Here is a 17,149-nt window from a genome sequence, read left to right as displayed (position 1 = left end):
GGCTGGTGGAACAGACTTCCATCTTTTGTTGTGGAAGGTGATAGCCTAAATAAATTTAAAGCTGAGCTGGACAGGCATTTGGATTGAATGGAGGGGTGAAATGGGAGGGTTTTTTTTTTTTTTTTTTTGCTGATGCTGCATAAGCTTGCTTTCTTGCATTATATGCCTCTACTAATGCCAATGCTAATTTAATTTCAGAATACAATGTGAGCGAGAGAGACTCCCACTGATAAAGTTATTATGCCAGGACAAAGCCATTATTACAAAATTAAGTGCACAAAACCAGTAATAAAAATGAAAACACTATGTAGCTGAGATAATTGATTAGAACTCATTTCACAGATGACTGCATTTTCTTATGCATTTCGTATATTTCGTGCTGTCCCAAAAAGCCAATTACTCAAAAACTCAGGATAAAACCGATTTGTTTTTCAATTCTGTAACTAAATATCAATAAATAAATAAATTCTGTTTATACTGTGGGATGAATACATAAGGTCAGAGAGAGAGAGAGAGAGAGAGAGAGAGAGAGAGAGAGAGAGAGAGAGAGAGAATACAAGAATTGTATGTCATATTTGGTGGTCCTGCTAGTTGAACCCTGGTCACTCAAAACAAATGCACTTTTGTACTTGACCACCCAAACTATGGAGACCTCACTTCAATCAAAATTACACTGAAAGAAATTCAACAAATCACTAAAAGTGAAAATGTTAGCATATGATGAAAGAAAGAAAGCTCACACAGAATCAGCGCACGTGCGCGCACACACCAAATTTGTCTAGTTCTTTGAATTTAAGCTATCGACGTATACAACGACATATAAATTATCAAGCGACTCAGAAGCCTATCGCAGATATAAGCTAGTCTGTAATCAGGTCACAAAGGAGGTTAGGCAGGCGAAGGCAGATTACGAGAAATCCTTGGCAAAAGATGCTAAGAAAAACAGCAAGGATTTCTTTACTTATATAAACTCTAAAAGGAAGGGGATGAATCTGATTGGTCCACTTGACATCGATGGATCGACTGTTGATGATCCTGCTCAGATAGCAAACAATCTGAATGAGTATTTTGCATCTACATTCACACATGAGGAATTATTAAGGTTTGAAAATGGCAGAAAGTTATCAAATTGTAGCAGAATACTTAATGATTTTGTAATAACTGAAAGCAAAGTGGAGGAGAAATTGTTGAAGTTAAACATAAGAAAAGCACCTGGGGTGGATGGGATCTATCCAGTTATATTAAAAGAGGAGGCAAAGCAACTAAGCAAACCCTTAGCCATAATTATGAGAGCATCCTTGGACTCAGGGGAGGTTCCCACGGACTGGAGACGTGCAAATGTATTCCCAATTCACAAAGGGGGATCGAAGGGTGACAAGTAATTACAGACCAGTTAGTTTAACTTCTATTCCGGGTAAAATAATGGAGTCACTGGTTAAAGATGCATTGCAGGATCATCTAGACAAGACTGTAGCAATAATTCAGACACAGCATGGGTTTGTTAAGGGAAAGTCTTGTCTGACAAATTTGATAGGATATTATGATGTGGTTACAAAGGAACTGGAGGCAAAAAATAATTTTGATATCATATATTTGGATTTCAGGAAAGCTTTTGACACTGTTGCGCATGTAAAACTATTGTACAAATTGGAACAGGATGGTATTAAGGGTAAGTGCTACAATGGATAAAAGGGAGAAGACAGAGGGTGGTAATCAATGGGTGCTGCTCTTCGTGGACTAATGTTATTAGTGGAATCCCACAGGGTTCGGTGTTAGGTCCACTGTTGTTTTGTATATTTATCAATGATATTGATGAAGGTATATCAGGCTTAATGTCGAAGTTTGCAGATGATACAAAGGTTGGCAGAGTTGTTAATGACAGTAATGGCAGTGTGCTACTGCAACAGGATCTAGATAATTTGGGCAGATGGGCTAAGAAGTGGCAACTGAAGTTTAACCTTGACAAATGCAAAGTACTGCATATGGGTAGAAGTAACCCCAGAGAAACGTACCAACTGTGTGGTACTACACTTAAGGTGGTAGAAAATGAAAAATACCTGGGAGTAATTCTGCCATCAGATATGAAGTTTTCTGAGCAATGCAGACAGGCTGCCAGGGCAGGTCATGGGGTTTTGTCAATGATATATAGGAATTTTGCTAGCAGGGAGAAGGAGGTGATTGTCCCTCTGTATAAGGCAGTCAGGCCACGCCTTGAGTACAGGTCTGGAAGCCTCATTTTAGGAAGGATGTATTATTTACTTGAGCATGTACAGAGAAGGGCAACAAGATTGGTGAGGGGAATGAAGGGATCCTCTTACCAAGAGAGGCTTAAGTTCTGCAAATTGCAATGGCTGGAGACTAGGCACCTGCGCGGTGATCTGATTGAGGTGTATAAGGCCTTGAATGGGTTGAGCACGATGAATTCTGATGGGATCCTTCCACTTGTTCAGATTACGAACCTAAGGGGGGGGCATAAATTCAAATTAAGAAAAGACAGATGTAGAATAGATGTGCAGAAATTTGCCTTTAGCCAGCGAGTGGTTAATTGCTGGAACAAACTTCCATCTATCATTGTGGAAGTTGATAGGTTGAATAAATTTAAGGAGGAACTGGACAGGCATTTGGAGGGAATGGTGTGATTTTTTTTTTTTTTTTTTGGCTGATGCTGCATAAGCTAATACACTTGCTTTCTTGCATAACATGCCCCTACTACTACTACTATAGAAGTTTATTCCAGCAATCAACCACTTGCTGACTAAAGACATTTAGCCTTTCTTCCTCAATTTGAATTTATGTCCCCTCAAGTGCATAATCTGAACAAGAGGAAGAATACCACGAGAACTGAGCTTGCTTAAACCATTCAAAGCCTTAAACACTTCAATCGGATCACCTCACAGGTGCCTAGTCTCCAGACCCTACAATTTGCAGAACTGAAGCCTTTAATGGTAAGAACACTCCTTTGTTATCCTCACCAAACTCTACCTCCTCTGTACCTGATCTCTACAATCTCTACCTCCTCTATACCATCAGCCAAAAAAAAAAAAAAAAAAAAAAAAATTGTTACCCCGAAGAGAGAGTTATTTGGTTTTTAGGAGCATTAGCGACTAAGGCCATATTGCTCCAGGGATATACGGTGGTCATTCCATGACCTTTCCGTATCCTCCATATTTGGTGGGCACAGGCTCGAACCCCGGTCTAATCAAGAAGCGTATGCTACACACTGCTGCTCCTGCCCACCTGGCTACAAGTGGCACCAGAGAGAGAGAGAGGAAAGGAATCACCAAGAAAGAGAAGAATGATGATATCCAGCTCAGGACCCTCGGTGTGCCAAGCCCATACTCACCAGATGTGAGCCCCAGTGTCAACTGGAGATTAAGCACCTGTGAGGTGATCTAATTCAGGTGTATAAGACCTTGAATGGTTTGAACAAGCTCAATGCTGATGGGATTCTTCCTCTTGCTCAGATTACTCACCTGAGAGGGCATAAATTCAAGAAGAATACATGCGGAAATTTGCCTTTAGCCAACGGGTGGTTGATAGTTGAAACAAATTTCCAACTGTTGAAACAAATTTCCAACAACTTAAATAAGTTCAAGGCAGAACTAGACAAACATTTGGAGTCAATGGATGGGTGAACTGGGAAGGTTTTTTTTTTTTTTTTTGGCTGATGCTATATAAGCTTGCTTTCTTGCATTATATGCCTCTGCTAATGCTAACCTGCTCCAACAGCTCTACATCCTTCCTAAAATTAGGCCTCCAAAGCTGTATGCAGTAATCAAGGTGTGGCCTAACCATTGTGTTATACAAAGTGATGATCACCTCCTTATCCTTTCTAACAAAATTCCTGTATATCATTGACAAAATCCCCCATGGGATGTCCTGGCAGCCTGTCTGCACTGATCAGAGAACTTCATATCTCACTGCACAATTACCTCCTGGTCTTTTTCATTCTCCACTACCCTGGGTGCAGTACCACAAAGCTGGTTCATTATTTGGGGATTACTGCTACCCATGATGCAATGTTAAACTTTAGCTGCCGCTCAGCCCATTTATCTTGCTTTTCTAGATCCTGTTGCAAGCATACTGTCATTAACAACGATACCAACCTTGGTATCAACTTGGGTGTTAAAACTGGTTTGTTTTTTTTTTTTTTTGTTTTTTTTTTTTTTTTAATGAAAACACTAAACACTGAGGTATTAGAACTTACAGTACTTAGTACTGTAGGTTCTAATACCTCATGGGTTAAAGGTGGAGAAGCGCATCGGTTAAAGGTGGAGAAGTTGAAAGAAGATAGTTGTTGAATTTAGAGTTGAACTTCTGTTGATTGCAATTTTCAGGAAATATGTATGAAGGTTTTCCCAGAAAACAGAAATTGAATGAATAAATGAGGAAGAAGAAAAGTCAGTTCTGTGACTTTGAAGTTGGAAAGTAAAATGATGTTGATGATTGTGACATGTTCGAACTGCTTTGGGGGGGGGGAGAGAGAATTATAGAAGCCAATTCAGAAGAATTGGCTTCTATAATTCTCCATGAAAAGTGTCCATGCAAGTATATATAGAAAATCCATATAGCAGAAACAGAATGTCTATGAGACAAAGAGTGGAGAGAGACTCTTAGAAATGAGTAATTATTTAACCTAACAGATCTCTTCTGAATGGAATTAGAATCCTTAGAGATGTTTTGGGAGCACTAATTCAGATGAGGCAACAATATTCCATGGTAGCGTGGATTTGCAATTTGTACAGAGTGAACAGCTGTATGGAAGAAAAGTTAACCCAAGAGCGAAATAGAAAACCCAGTTTTTTAGATGCAGAGGAAGCAATATTCGTAATGTGCTTAAGCCAAGAGAGATTAGAAATCAGGATAATTCCAAGAGATATATGATCTTGCCTAGAAATCAGTGTCATTGAAAATAAGTATAGGCGCAGAAGAATTCTTTTTGTGTGATATAATACAGGACTGAGTTTTGTAAAGATTGAAATCAATTAAGTTATCTTTGCCCCACTGGAGATCAGCATTTAGGGAATTGGTATTGGATATTTGAAAAGTTGAAGCTGTTCGTGCAGGGCAAGGTTTCTCAAACTGGAAAGTGGAATGCAATGTGCTATCATCAGCAAAACTATGGATAGGATTTCTAGTCAATGGAAGGTCATTAATATACAAGAGAAAAAGATTGAGAGAAAGAACTGACCTTGAGAAACACCGGTATTAGTGTAGAAGTTTAAAAGGCAGAGAGAGACATCTACTATCACCCAAAGTGAGCAGTCAGAAAGAAAAATGAATACCCAATTACAAAAAGTTTTTGTAATGGACGCTTATTTAGAAGACCTTTATACCAAACATGATCAAAAGCCTTTGAAATGTCAAGAACAACTGCTTGAGTTTCACCAAACTTTTCCAATGAATTTGTCCATAGCATTAGCTGAGGCATATGACGCAAGAAAGCAAACTTATCCAGCATCAGCCAAAAAATAAATAAATAAATAAAACGTTCCCATTTCACCCATCCAGTCACTCCAAATGTTTGTCTAGTTCACCCTTAAATTTATTTAAGCTATCAACTTCCACAACAACAGATGGAAGTCTGTTCCAGCAATCAACTACCTGCTGGCTAAAGGCAAACTTCCGCACATCTATTCTACAACTGACTTTCCTCGTTTGGAATCTATGACCCCTCAGGTTCTTAATCTGAGCAAGCGGAAGTATCCCATCAGCATTGAACCTGCTCAAACCATTCAAGGCCTTATACACCTAGATCAGATCACCTTGCAAGTACCTAGTCTCCAGATGCTGCAACTTGCAGAACTTAAGCCTTTCTTTGTAAGGACAACAATTTTTTTCCTCTCACCAATCTTGTTGCCTTTCTCTGTACTCTTTCTAGCAACTCTACATTCTTCCTAAAATGAGGCCTCCAGACTTGTATACAGTACTCAAGGTGTAGCCTGACCATTGCCTTATACAAAGGGATAATCACCTCCTTGTCTCTGCTAGCAAAATTCCTATATATATCATTGACAAAACTCCATGACCTGTTCTGGCAGCCTGTCTGCACTGCTCCAAGAACTTCATATTCTGACTGCACAATTACCCGCAGGTCTTTTTCATTCTCCAACTCCCTGAGTGTAGTACCACACAGGTGGTACATTTCTCTTGGGTTACTGCTACCCATATGGAATACTTTGCATTTATCAATGTTAAACTTCAGTTGCCACTTCTCAGCCCATCTGCCCAACTAATCTAGATCCATTTGGAAGAGCAACTGTCTTTACTGTCATTAACAATCCTGCCAACCGTTGTATCATCTGCAAACGTGGACATTAAGCCTGATATACCTTGATCGATATCATTGATAAACATACAAAACAATGGACCCAGCACCAAACCCTGGGTGACTTCGCTAATAACATTAGTCCACGTAGAAGAGTGTCCATTTATTACCACTCTCTACCATCTTCTCTCAACCATCCTTTAATCTACTGCAGCAAATTGCCCTTAATGCCATACTGCTCCAATCTGTAAAGCAGTCTTCCATATGGAACAGTATTGAAAGCTTTTCTGTAATCCAAGTATATGATATCAAAATATTATTTTGATATCATATACTTGTAGTATCCAATAAAATTGGTCAGACAAGACTTCCCTTAACAAATCCATGCTGTGTCTTATGTCTGAGCTACACTGGTGTGCAAAACTTAAGGACCAACACTATTCCTAAAGGGTTACAACCACAAAATTAAACGAAACAGCCTGTGACAATTTGCATAACTGTGGCCATTCAGTAGAAAGCCAGTGCAAGTACAAATTACCAAATGGTTAGCACGATTGTTACAGATGCTCGATTGGTTTCATACAATGCTATAGACAATGAAATAGCCAGTAGACAACATCTGGATGATGTCTACTGGCCATTTATTCCAATGGAAATTGGAATAAGCCAGTTATTTGCAATTATTCGACCTGGGGTTGAATAATTGGAAAGCTTTAGTAAGGTCGAAGTGCGAGAAGTGTGGCTGCAGATTTCAGTATCGCCCATAGCACCATCTCACTTTGAACAACTCTACCTGTCATTTTGAAGGAAGTGGTCGGCCTTCAGAATGACAGGTATAGGTGTTCAAAGGACCAGTGGTGGTCGTCCACGAAAAACAACACCCAATGATGACCACTATATACTCCTACAGGCCAAGAGTGACCGACACAAAACAGTGGGATCCATTGTAAACCAGCTGCACAGGATGCAGGATATTGCGGTTTACCGTGGCCAGGCGTCTCCACAAATGTAGACCATTTGCCCGACGGCCAGTACGCTGTGTCCCTTTAACACTTGCCCATTGGAGACACCATTTACAGTCGTGCATCAAACAGAAGACTAGACAGCAGCGCAATGGAGTAAGGTACTCTTTACCGATGAGAGTAGATTCAATCTCAAGCAACGATTCTGGACGTCAGCTAATCTGGCGAAAGGTTGGCACACGGTATCACCCCGGAAACATCACCGAAAGGGATTATTATGGCGGTCAAGGTGTTCCCGTCTGGGGAGGCGTTATCTTGTATGGGTATACACAACTCCAGATACTGGAAGCCAGTACTGTAACCGGTACTGTACTGAGGTAATCTTTCCCTATGTGAGTCTGTTCCGAAGTGCCATTGGACAGAGTTCGTGTTTATGGATGATAACGCCACATCCCATCACACTGCAGCTGTTGATATGCTTTTGGAAAGTGAGAACATTGTTTGTACGAATTGGCCTGTCCATTCCGCTGATCTAAATCCTGTCGGATACATATGGGATGCTCTGGGGAGACGCCTAGCGGCACTTCCACACCCACCAGAAAATGTTCACGAGCTGAAGATAGCGCTGACAGAGGAATGGACGATGTTACCGCAAGAACTTATTAACAACATTGTTCTAAGTATGGACAGGCGGTGCAAAGTCTGCATCTACACTAGGGATGGCCATATCTCCTACTGAGGACCACCTCTTCCCTTTGTTCCATCTTTGTCAGTGATGCATCTGTATCATGGCAGCCAGTGCCATGTTGCCATTTTTGAATAATGTCGATCTGTACAGTTTCGTTTCCGTTGTTGTTGTGTCAGTGTTGTTTCCTTCATCATTTTTGTGCCTCACAAGATTCCTTTGGTATGCTTTTTCCATGTCCAGGCCTCTTCCATGAGAAGTTTCAGGTGAAAACCTGACTGGTCCTTAAGTTTTACATAGCAGTGTGCATTACTACTGTCTTATCTAGGTGATCCTGTATCACCTCTTTAACCAGTGAGTCCATTATTTTCCCTGGAAGAGAAGTTAAACTAACAGGTCTATAATTATTTGTGTCACCCTTTGAATCCACTTTGTGAATTGGGGATAAATTTGCACATCTCTAATCCATGGGGACCTCCCCTGACTAGGGATGCTCTCATACCTATAGATGGGTAACATAAGCCAGAATATCATCAGTGATTGGCTGATGGAATCTGTATTAGTGATAATAGATCAGATGGTAGGTTTTTAGATAGTTTAACAGACAGCAGCTAATCAATTTCTCGATTAATTTAGAAAGAGTAGAAGTAAGTGTAATGAGGTGATAACTGGATGAGAGGGATTTGTCACCATTTTTAGGAATGGATATGAGCAAATTTCCAAGCAGAAGGGAAAGCACCTTTGGAATAAGTGAAAAAAAGTGACACACAACAGGAGCAGGTTCAGGGCACAGGTTTTGAGAACAAGTGGAGAAATACCATCATGACCTGGAGCTTTTTTAGCATCAAGATTGTTCAAAATCCTTCTGGTGGAACACCACAGGAGACATTGAATGGAGTGTATTGGGAAGGGTGGGAGATAGTTTTCCAAGGTCATCAATATTTTCTATTGATCTACATGAAAAATAGGATGCTAACAGGTCAGCTTTATCTTTGGATGAAGTGGCAATAGAGCCTTCTGATTTTGATAGGGGTGGGAATAGAGACAGGCAAAAGTTGTACCCAACAGTTTTGGCAAGAGATCAATATGCATGAGTACTATTTGGGTAAGAAGCACACTTTCTACAAATAGCCTGTTCGAAATCTGGTTTGGCCTGGTTGTAAAGCAGTTATATGATTAATATAACTGCTTTACAATTGTTGCGAGCATTTGTGTAGGCATTTAGATAAAATAAAATTACGATATACAACATTCTTCTCTTGAACAGCCTTAGCACGTTAATTGGAAAACCAAGGTATAAAACAATATTTTAAAGTGGAGTGTGAAATAAAGGATTTCATCCCTAAAAGAATAATTTCACTGACAGTGTTAGGTGGGTCGGAAAACTGCTAGCTTGGGGAGACAAAGACCAATAGATTGACAGTAGCCACTGGCAGAGGTGAAAGAGATTCTTGCACTGCTTCTATTAGAATAAGCAGAAGCCTAAAAAACAAGATGCATGGTATTTCAGAGACTGCTGGGAGCCATTGCGGTACAAGTAAACACATGGGTTGTGTTAGGGTAGCTAAGAATAGAAACAGGTGCAGGTATACTTGCGTGTACACCAATGCTAGGAGTTTAGTAAATAAATTTGATGAATTTGAGGTATTGCTCAAAACATCAAAGGCAGACATTGTTGGGATATCAGAGAAGTGGTGTCACACAGATATAAGGGATGCAGAACTGCTATTTGGGGAGTACAACGTCTACAGAAAGGATAGACAGGGGGGAGGGGTTATGCTATTAGTTAAGAAACACATAAAAACCAAGGAAGTGAAGCCAGTCGACATCGCTGGACAGTGCAGTGTTGAGTCAGTTTGGTGTGACATAAGCATTGGGAGATCAAAATTGAGAGTAGGAGTGTGCTATAGGCCTAATGACTCTGATGAGTATAATAAGGAACTGTACAGGGAAATAGAGTGGGCCAGTAAATCAGAAAGTCTTATAATGGGAGATTTTAATTTCCCAGATATTGACTGGAATTTGGGGGCTTGTTACTCACACACTAGCAGGGCTTTTGTGGATTTATTGGATGATTGTTTTCTACATCAGCATGTTCGTGAGGCAACTAGAGGGAGTAATACTCTTGATTTGATTATCAGCAGTGATTCTTCATGCATTAAGAATCTGCAGATAAATGAACCACTAGGTGGCAGTGATCATAGTGTGCTGAAGTGGGATTTACTCAAAGAGGTAACTACCATTAGGGGTAAAGGGAAGGGTTATTGCTTCCGTGAAGGCGACTACGATGGACTGAGACAGTATTTAAATTCTATACAGTGGGACCAACTGATGATGTTACCAACAGCAAATTCAAAATGGGAAGCATTCAAAGAAATTATCTTGGAAGCTACTAGGCTTTACATACCAACTAAGAAATATTGTTCAAGGTTTAGGCCAAAATGGATGTCAGATGAACTAATGAGGCATATGGCAGAGAAGAAAAATGCATGGGATACTTACAAATTAACACACGACACAGAAGCCTATGATAGATACAAGTTGATATGCAACCAAGTTACAAAGGAGGTTAGGCAGGCGAAGGCAGATTACGAGAAATCCTTGGCAAGGGATGCAAAGAAAAACAGCAAAGAGTTCTTTACTTATGTAAACTCTAGAAGGAAGGGGATGAATCAGATTGGTCCACTTGATATTGATGGGTCAACTGTTGATGATCCTGCTCAGGTAGCTAACAAACTAAATGAATATTTTGCATCGACATTCACACATGAGGAGTTATTCAGCAAGGGGAATGCCAGAGGTGTATTCAACTCTAGCAGTAAGCTACAGAATCTTGAAATAACTGGGAGTAAAGTGGAGGAGAAACTGTTGAAGATAAACACAAGAAAGGCACCCGGGGTGGATGGGATCTATCCAGTTATATTAAAGGAGGCAGCAAAGGAAGTAAGCAAACCCTTAGCCATAATTATGAGAGCTTACTTGGACTCAGGGGAGGTACCCATAGACTGGAAATGTGCAAATGTGACCCCAATTCACAAAGGAGGATCAAAGGCTGACACAAGTAATTATAGACCTGTGAGCTTAACTTCTGTTCCAAGAAAATTAATGGAGGCACTGGTTAAAGAAGCACTGCAGGATCATTTAGACAAGACTTCAGTTATAGCTCAGACACAGCATGGTTTTGTTAAGGGGAAGTCTTGCCTGACCAACTTGATTGGATACTATGATGCAGTCACAAAAGAACTGGATGCAGGGAATAACTTTGATATTATATACTTGGATCTTAGAAAGGCTTTTGATACTGTTGCACATGGAAGACTGCTATACAAATTGGAGCAGTGTGACATTGGAGGCAAATTGCTGCCATGGATAAAGGGGTGGTTGAGGGGGAGAAGACAGAGTGGTAATCAATGGACACTGCTCATCGTGGACTAATGTTATTAGTGGAGCCCCTCAGGGCTCAGTGTTGGGTCCATTATTGTTTTCTGTATTTATAAATGATATTGATGATGGTATATCAAGCTTAATGTCTAAGTTTGCAGATGATACAAAGGTTGGCAGGGTTGTCAAGGACACTACTGACACTATGCTGCTGCAACAGGATCTGGAAAGGTTGAGCAGATGGGCTGAGAGGTGGCAAATGAAGTTTAACATTGACAAATGTAAAGTACTACATATGGGAAACAGCAACCCCAGAGCAACGTATCAACTCTGTGGTACTACACTGACAGTGGTAGAGAATGAAAGGGACTCGGGGGTGGTTGTGCAGGCAGATATGAAGTTCTCTGAGCAGTGCAGACGGGCTGCAAGAGTAGCTCATGGAGTATTGTCAATGATATACAGGAATTTTTTCAGCAGGGATAAGGAGGTGATTATTCCATTGTACAAGGCAATGGTCAGGCCACACCTAGAGTACTGTATACAGGTCTGGAGGCCTCATTTCAAGAAGGATGTAGAGCTGCTGGAACGAGTACAGAGAAGGGCAACAAGATTAGTGAATGGAACAAAGGGGTGCTCTTACGAAGAAAGGCTTAAGTTTTGCAAATTACAGTGTCTGGAGACTAGGCACCAGCGAGGTGATCTGATAGAGGTGTATAAAGCCTTGAATGGTTTAAGCATGCTCAATGCTGATGGGATTCTTCCTCTAGCTCAGAAAAATCACCTGAGAGGGCATAAATTTAAATTGAGGAAAGACAGATGTAGGATAGATGTGCGGAAATTTGCTTTTAGCCAGCGGGTGGTTGGTTGGTGGAACAGACTTCCATCCCTTGTGGTGGAGGTTGACAGCCTAAATAAGTTTAAGGCTCAGCTGGACAGGTATTTTGAACGAACAGAGGGGTGAAGTGGAAGTGGGTTTTTTTTTTTTTTTTTTTTTTGGCTGATGCTGCATAAGCTTGCTTTCTTGCATCAAGTGCCTCTACTAATGCTAATGCTAATGATCTGAGCAAATGTTGACATAAGATTTGAAACAGTAATCCGATCAAGAAAAAGAAAAGAAATCTTGCAGAACATCCAATTTTGCATTCTTATAATGCCAAACAACGTGAGGTTGAGAATCGCCAAAAGGAAAAGAGACCGTCGCCAATTTGTATTCTGAGGTGCTTAGAGGACATTCAACCTCAACCATGTACTTAGAATGGTTGTTTGTGAGAAAAAGTTCGAGCTTGTTGGCTCAGTCGTTAGGATTGGCTGGTATTCCGGTAAGTAAATTAACAATCTCTGCGAGGTCATTAGTAATTGCAAAAGCCTCAACATCTCGACCAGATGGTTCCATGTGAATTAGTTTGCAATTCATGATGTATTCAGTAGTAATAAAGGTGGGGAGGACATGCTTTAAGAAGAAACGAAATTTTTGGATATGGAGTACACATGGTAAGAATATACCCAGCTCACTGACAAAACACGGACCACACACACACACACACACCACTCAGAATCCCTCTAGTCACTATCTGGCAAAGTAGATGCAGCAAGATTATACACTAGCTGATCTACAAGCCTCCTAAAGAGTTACCAATTGGTTCAGTTCTGGTGGACTATCTAGTGGCCAGCCTGCAAACACCATACTACAGCTGTAACCTCAAATGTAAAGAAGATTGGATCATGCCATGGTGTCCATCATAACCTCAAAAGACATCAATTATACTGCATAATGGAAGAGATGGATGGGGGGGAAGGTGTAAGAGCTTTGTCTGGAGATTAAACATGGGTTCCACTACTTCAGCCTCCAATGAGCAAAGTTGTGGTATTGCACCAGCTGATGAGTCATCTATCATCTAGTATTGCCTGGTAACAGAGGGGTGGCATTATTCCGCATGGTGTGCGTTCCATGCCTCGACCCCTGCTTAGGTTGGATCACACCTGGGTAATCACCTCCAGTATGCTATGTGCCATATTTCAGGTCTTGTACATGGGGGTTATACCCAGGGTTACTAATAGTCTGATTACTAATAAACTGATACCACAGCTTGATATCCTTGGAGGTAAAACAGAATGGTTCATGCAAGACAGCACACTCCACTCCACTATGCATTCCCAGTTCATTACTGGCTATATGAAACATTTCCAGGATGATGGATTAAGAGGGGCAGAAAAGATCAGAATGGGCATATGGATCACCAGATTTAAATCTGACTTTATATTGTGGAGCTACATAAGTCACAAGTTCATAGGGTGAAAATTTCTTATATAAATTCTCTAACAACAAACTGGAGAAGTCTCCAAATCCATACAGCAGGCTCATTGTGAGGAGTTCAAAACAACATGAAGTTTTGACTGCAAACATATTTCAACACAAAATGTGGACATGTGAATAAATTATTTTGTAAATAAAGTATTTCCCATATGGTTCCCAATTTTTTCAGACACCCTGTACAGAACTCTCAGAGAATTCCTAGAAAAAAAAAAAAATAATTAAACATCAATAAATGCAACTAATTAAAGTCAAACCATATTTCAATTCACTATATCTAACCTGAAGTGTGAAACCTAGTTCACTAATTCAATAACTGATAATATTCTAAGAGCCTCCTAATTCAAATAATTCACTTATTATAACTACAACCTAAAAAATCCAATTTCAAAATCAATATGAAAAACTTTTACCCTTCTATGAAAATTGCTAATTTCCTTGTATGTTTTCTGAACCTCAGCTTGCTTTCCATTTGACCAAATTACCTAAAATAAAAAATACAATTGGATATAAATATCATTATTTTAATATCTTTATGTTAGAATTTGAGGAATTGCCATGATGGTATATATATATATACACACACACACACACACACACACACACACACACACACACACACACACACACACACACACACACACACACACACAGCCACTCCCTGACTTACGTAAGGGTTGCATTCCGCGGAACTCTACTTAAGTTAGAATTTCCCAAAATGCTTATGCAGTACTAGCAACTATGCATGCTGAATTTGACTGAAGTAAAAAAGAAATGTTCCACGAACAAGTAAATAGAATTATTCATTCAATTTTTTTTTTATCTTATGTGCAGGAAAAATTAAAAAAATTTTCAAAATTATAAAATTAAAAAAGAAAGCGGAGACAGGCATAATGTCAGCAAGTTTTACCTTTTGAGCATTGTTGCAAGAATTAACTCGCCAGCTGATAAGCACGCCACTGCAGAAGTTGAAGGTGAGGGTGAGGGCTGTGGAGCTTTTTTCCAACACATCACAAAATTTTCCTGCAGCTGCAGAATCGGCACTGGCGACTTCACCACATACTTTAATGTTTTGGAAACCAGTGCGATGTTTGGCTTGAACCTATTAAACCACTAGTTTCATTTCCATGAACTTGGCTTGGGGTTAGCCATACTTATCCTTAATATCTTCATAAATATTTTTTGCTTTTACTTGAATGGCCATTTGACTCGGGGAAGTTTGTTTGGTTTTTTTTTTTTTTTAGAGCATTAGCAACTAAGGCCATATTGCTCCAGGGATATGCGATGGCCATTCCCTGACCTTTCCACATCCTCCGTATTTGGTGGTCATGGGCTCGAACCCCAGTCGAATCAAGAAGCATGTGCTACACACTACTGCTCCTGCCCACCTGGCTACGGAGGCGCCATTGGATTTGGGGCACTTGCTTTTGAATCTGATTTTCCATCCATATTATTAATAGCTTTTCCATCTTTGATATAGCATCTGAACACTGTTTTTGATCACTTTTGATCTTAAAATGCATTGATCCTTTAACATATTCTTTTATACACGCACTGTCCCTTAAAATAGTATTCACTGTTGAAGCAGAGAGACCTAATTCTGTGCAATAGATGACAAATTTTGTCCTGCTTCATACTTAATCATTTTCATCCTCATTTCTAAATCAATTTTGTTATTTCCTAGCACTGCCAGCACTTGCATTTTCTGTTGGTCCCTTTCCCTTCACCATTGTAATAAGCAAATAGGAATGAAGAGAAGATTCTGAAAATTCATTTATGTTTTTTATATGATTGAAGATTTCAATCATATAAAAAAAGGGAAACTCATTTCACCATAATACCATAATGTAAAAACCCACAGAATTCCAATTATCAGTATTATCACAAATGCAATAAAATCAAGTTTACTACCCATTTATAATAGATTGCACTAATAGAAAATCCCGATAAACCGGCAAGTGCAAATTGTTTTATGGCAGTGACCTCCAGAAATGTGTTTTAGAAAAATATCACAAAGGCATTCAAAATTGATTCTTATAATAACGGAACATATGATAATGATGAAAGTGTAGTGAAATTTCTATTATAAAAATGACCTTTTAGAGAGATAAATAACTTAGTTATATAGAGAAAACTTCCGAGGTCTTGGGTTCACAGTGTTATTGGGTTCACATTACAATATTTGCACAATATCTCCATTTATTCCTATGGGATGCAAAATACATTTCCACGATTTTTTTTTTTTTTTTTTTTTAAGTTTGCACTAGCTGGCAAAAACTTACAAAATGTCGAATTTCCATAAGTGAGTATTACATAAGCTAGGGAGTATCTGTACAATGTAGTTTGATAGCTCAGGTGTAGATGTAGTTCAGGTGTTTGAACAGAGTGTGTGTGCGTGCACTAGTCATACCAAAAATCATGGAACAAACTTCTGACTGCAGAAATTGTGATTACGAAATATGCAAATATTTTGGCCTATAAGCATGATCAACTGTTAGATGAATTTGTTTCAACAATACACTCAACATACTAAATGACAGGAGCCAAAAGCCTGATGAACATGTTCGTTGCAGTGGATGTCTGGAGAATGCTTATTTATCTGAGTATGCTGTTCCAACTGTGAAGTTGGGAGAGGCTTTGCAACAATGCAACAAGGTTTTGCATTGTTGCAAAGTCTTTCCCACAACACTCTGCATTGTTGTGTTAGAAGCTGTAGGGACTAGAATCAGAAAACTGGAATTATGAACACATGGTCTGAAACAGTATGCAAAAGAAATGTAAGTAGGACAGATTTTGCTAACATCTGTAAATCAAAGATTAGATAAAACCCACGAATGACTAGCAACTGACAAGGCTCATATTGCACAACTGAATCATTTGGACAAATGAGAATTGACTCCCCACAGCTGAAACTCCTCTACAACAAATTGGTTCACTTTGTAAACAATAATGCAGAATAAATTCTACATTATGTTTAAAAAGTTAAATTACACTTTGTTCTTGTGGTTTATTAGTGTTTTTCTCAATGATTTACATAAAGCATGTAATACAATTGCAAGAAATATAGAGTATCAATGAACCATTTAAAGAAAAAATATATGTATTCCTCCCTAAAAATTGAGATTCATCTAGAAAGCAACTAATTCTCACAAAAGTTGATGAACAAATAAGTGAAATACTGGTATTCAAAAAATTAATGAAACTTCTGATACGGGTATAGAACAGATGTAGGTAACTAATAACAGATAATACTGTGTGCATGTGTGTTGGGGGGAGGGTGTCTACAATCCCAAAACCTTTCTCCTGTAGACTGAAAATGGCCATACAACAAATAAGCAATCAGAATCAAAATTAAAAGAATTTTAACCAAACAAGACAAGAAAAGGAAAGGAACTGAGAAGATAATAGAACTAGAGATGGTACTCAGAACAGAAATTACTAGAAATATCATAATTCTTCTCTTTCTTGGTGGATATCATCATTCTCTCTCTCTCTCTCTCTCTCTCTCTCTCTCTCTCTCTCTCTCTCTCTCTCAGGGTAAC

At 39.3% G+C, this 17,149-nt stretch overlaps 1 protein-coding gene across 1 annotated transcript in view; it reads right to left on the bottom strand.

Moving 5' to 3' along the window:
* The window catches only part of LOC150078672 (uncharacterized), a 292,422-nt gene that overhangs the window by 130,304 nt on the left and 144,969 nt on the right, over positions 1-17,149 (bottom strand). The window contains exon 4 of the mRNA XM_090382317.1: positions 14,021-14,092. Coding sequence (XP_090238443.1) covers positions 14,021-14,092 — 72 coding nt within the window. The remainder of the gene's footprint in view (positions 1-14,020; positions 14,093-17,149) is intronic.

This window comes from Mastigoproctus giganteus, chromosome 10 (genome assembly GCF_048544385.1).
Source record: "Mastigoproctus giganteus isolate SK-2022 chromosome 10, ASM4854438v1, whole genome shotgun sequence".
Taxonomy (NCBI): domain Eukaryota; kingdom Metazoa; phylum Arthropoda; class Arachnida; order Uropygi; family Thelyphonidae; genus Mastigoproctus; species Mastigoproctus giganteus.
The sequence above is the reverse complement of the archived record's forward strand: the minus strand, read 5'-3'. Positions and strand labels throughout refer to the sequence as shown.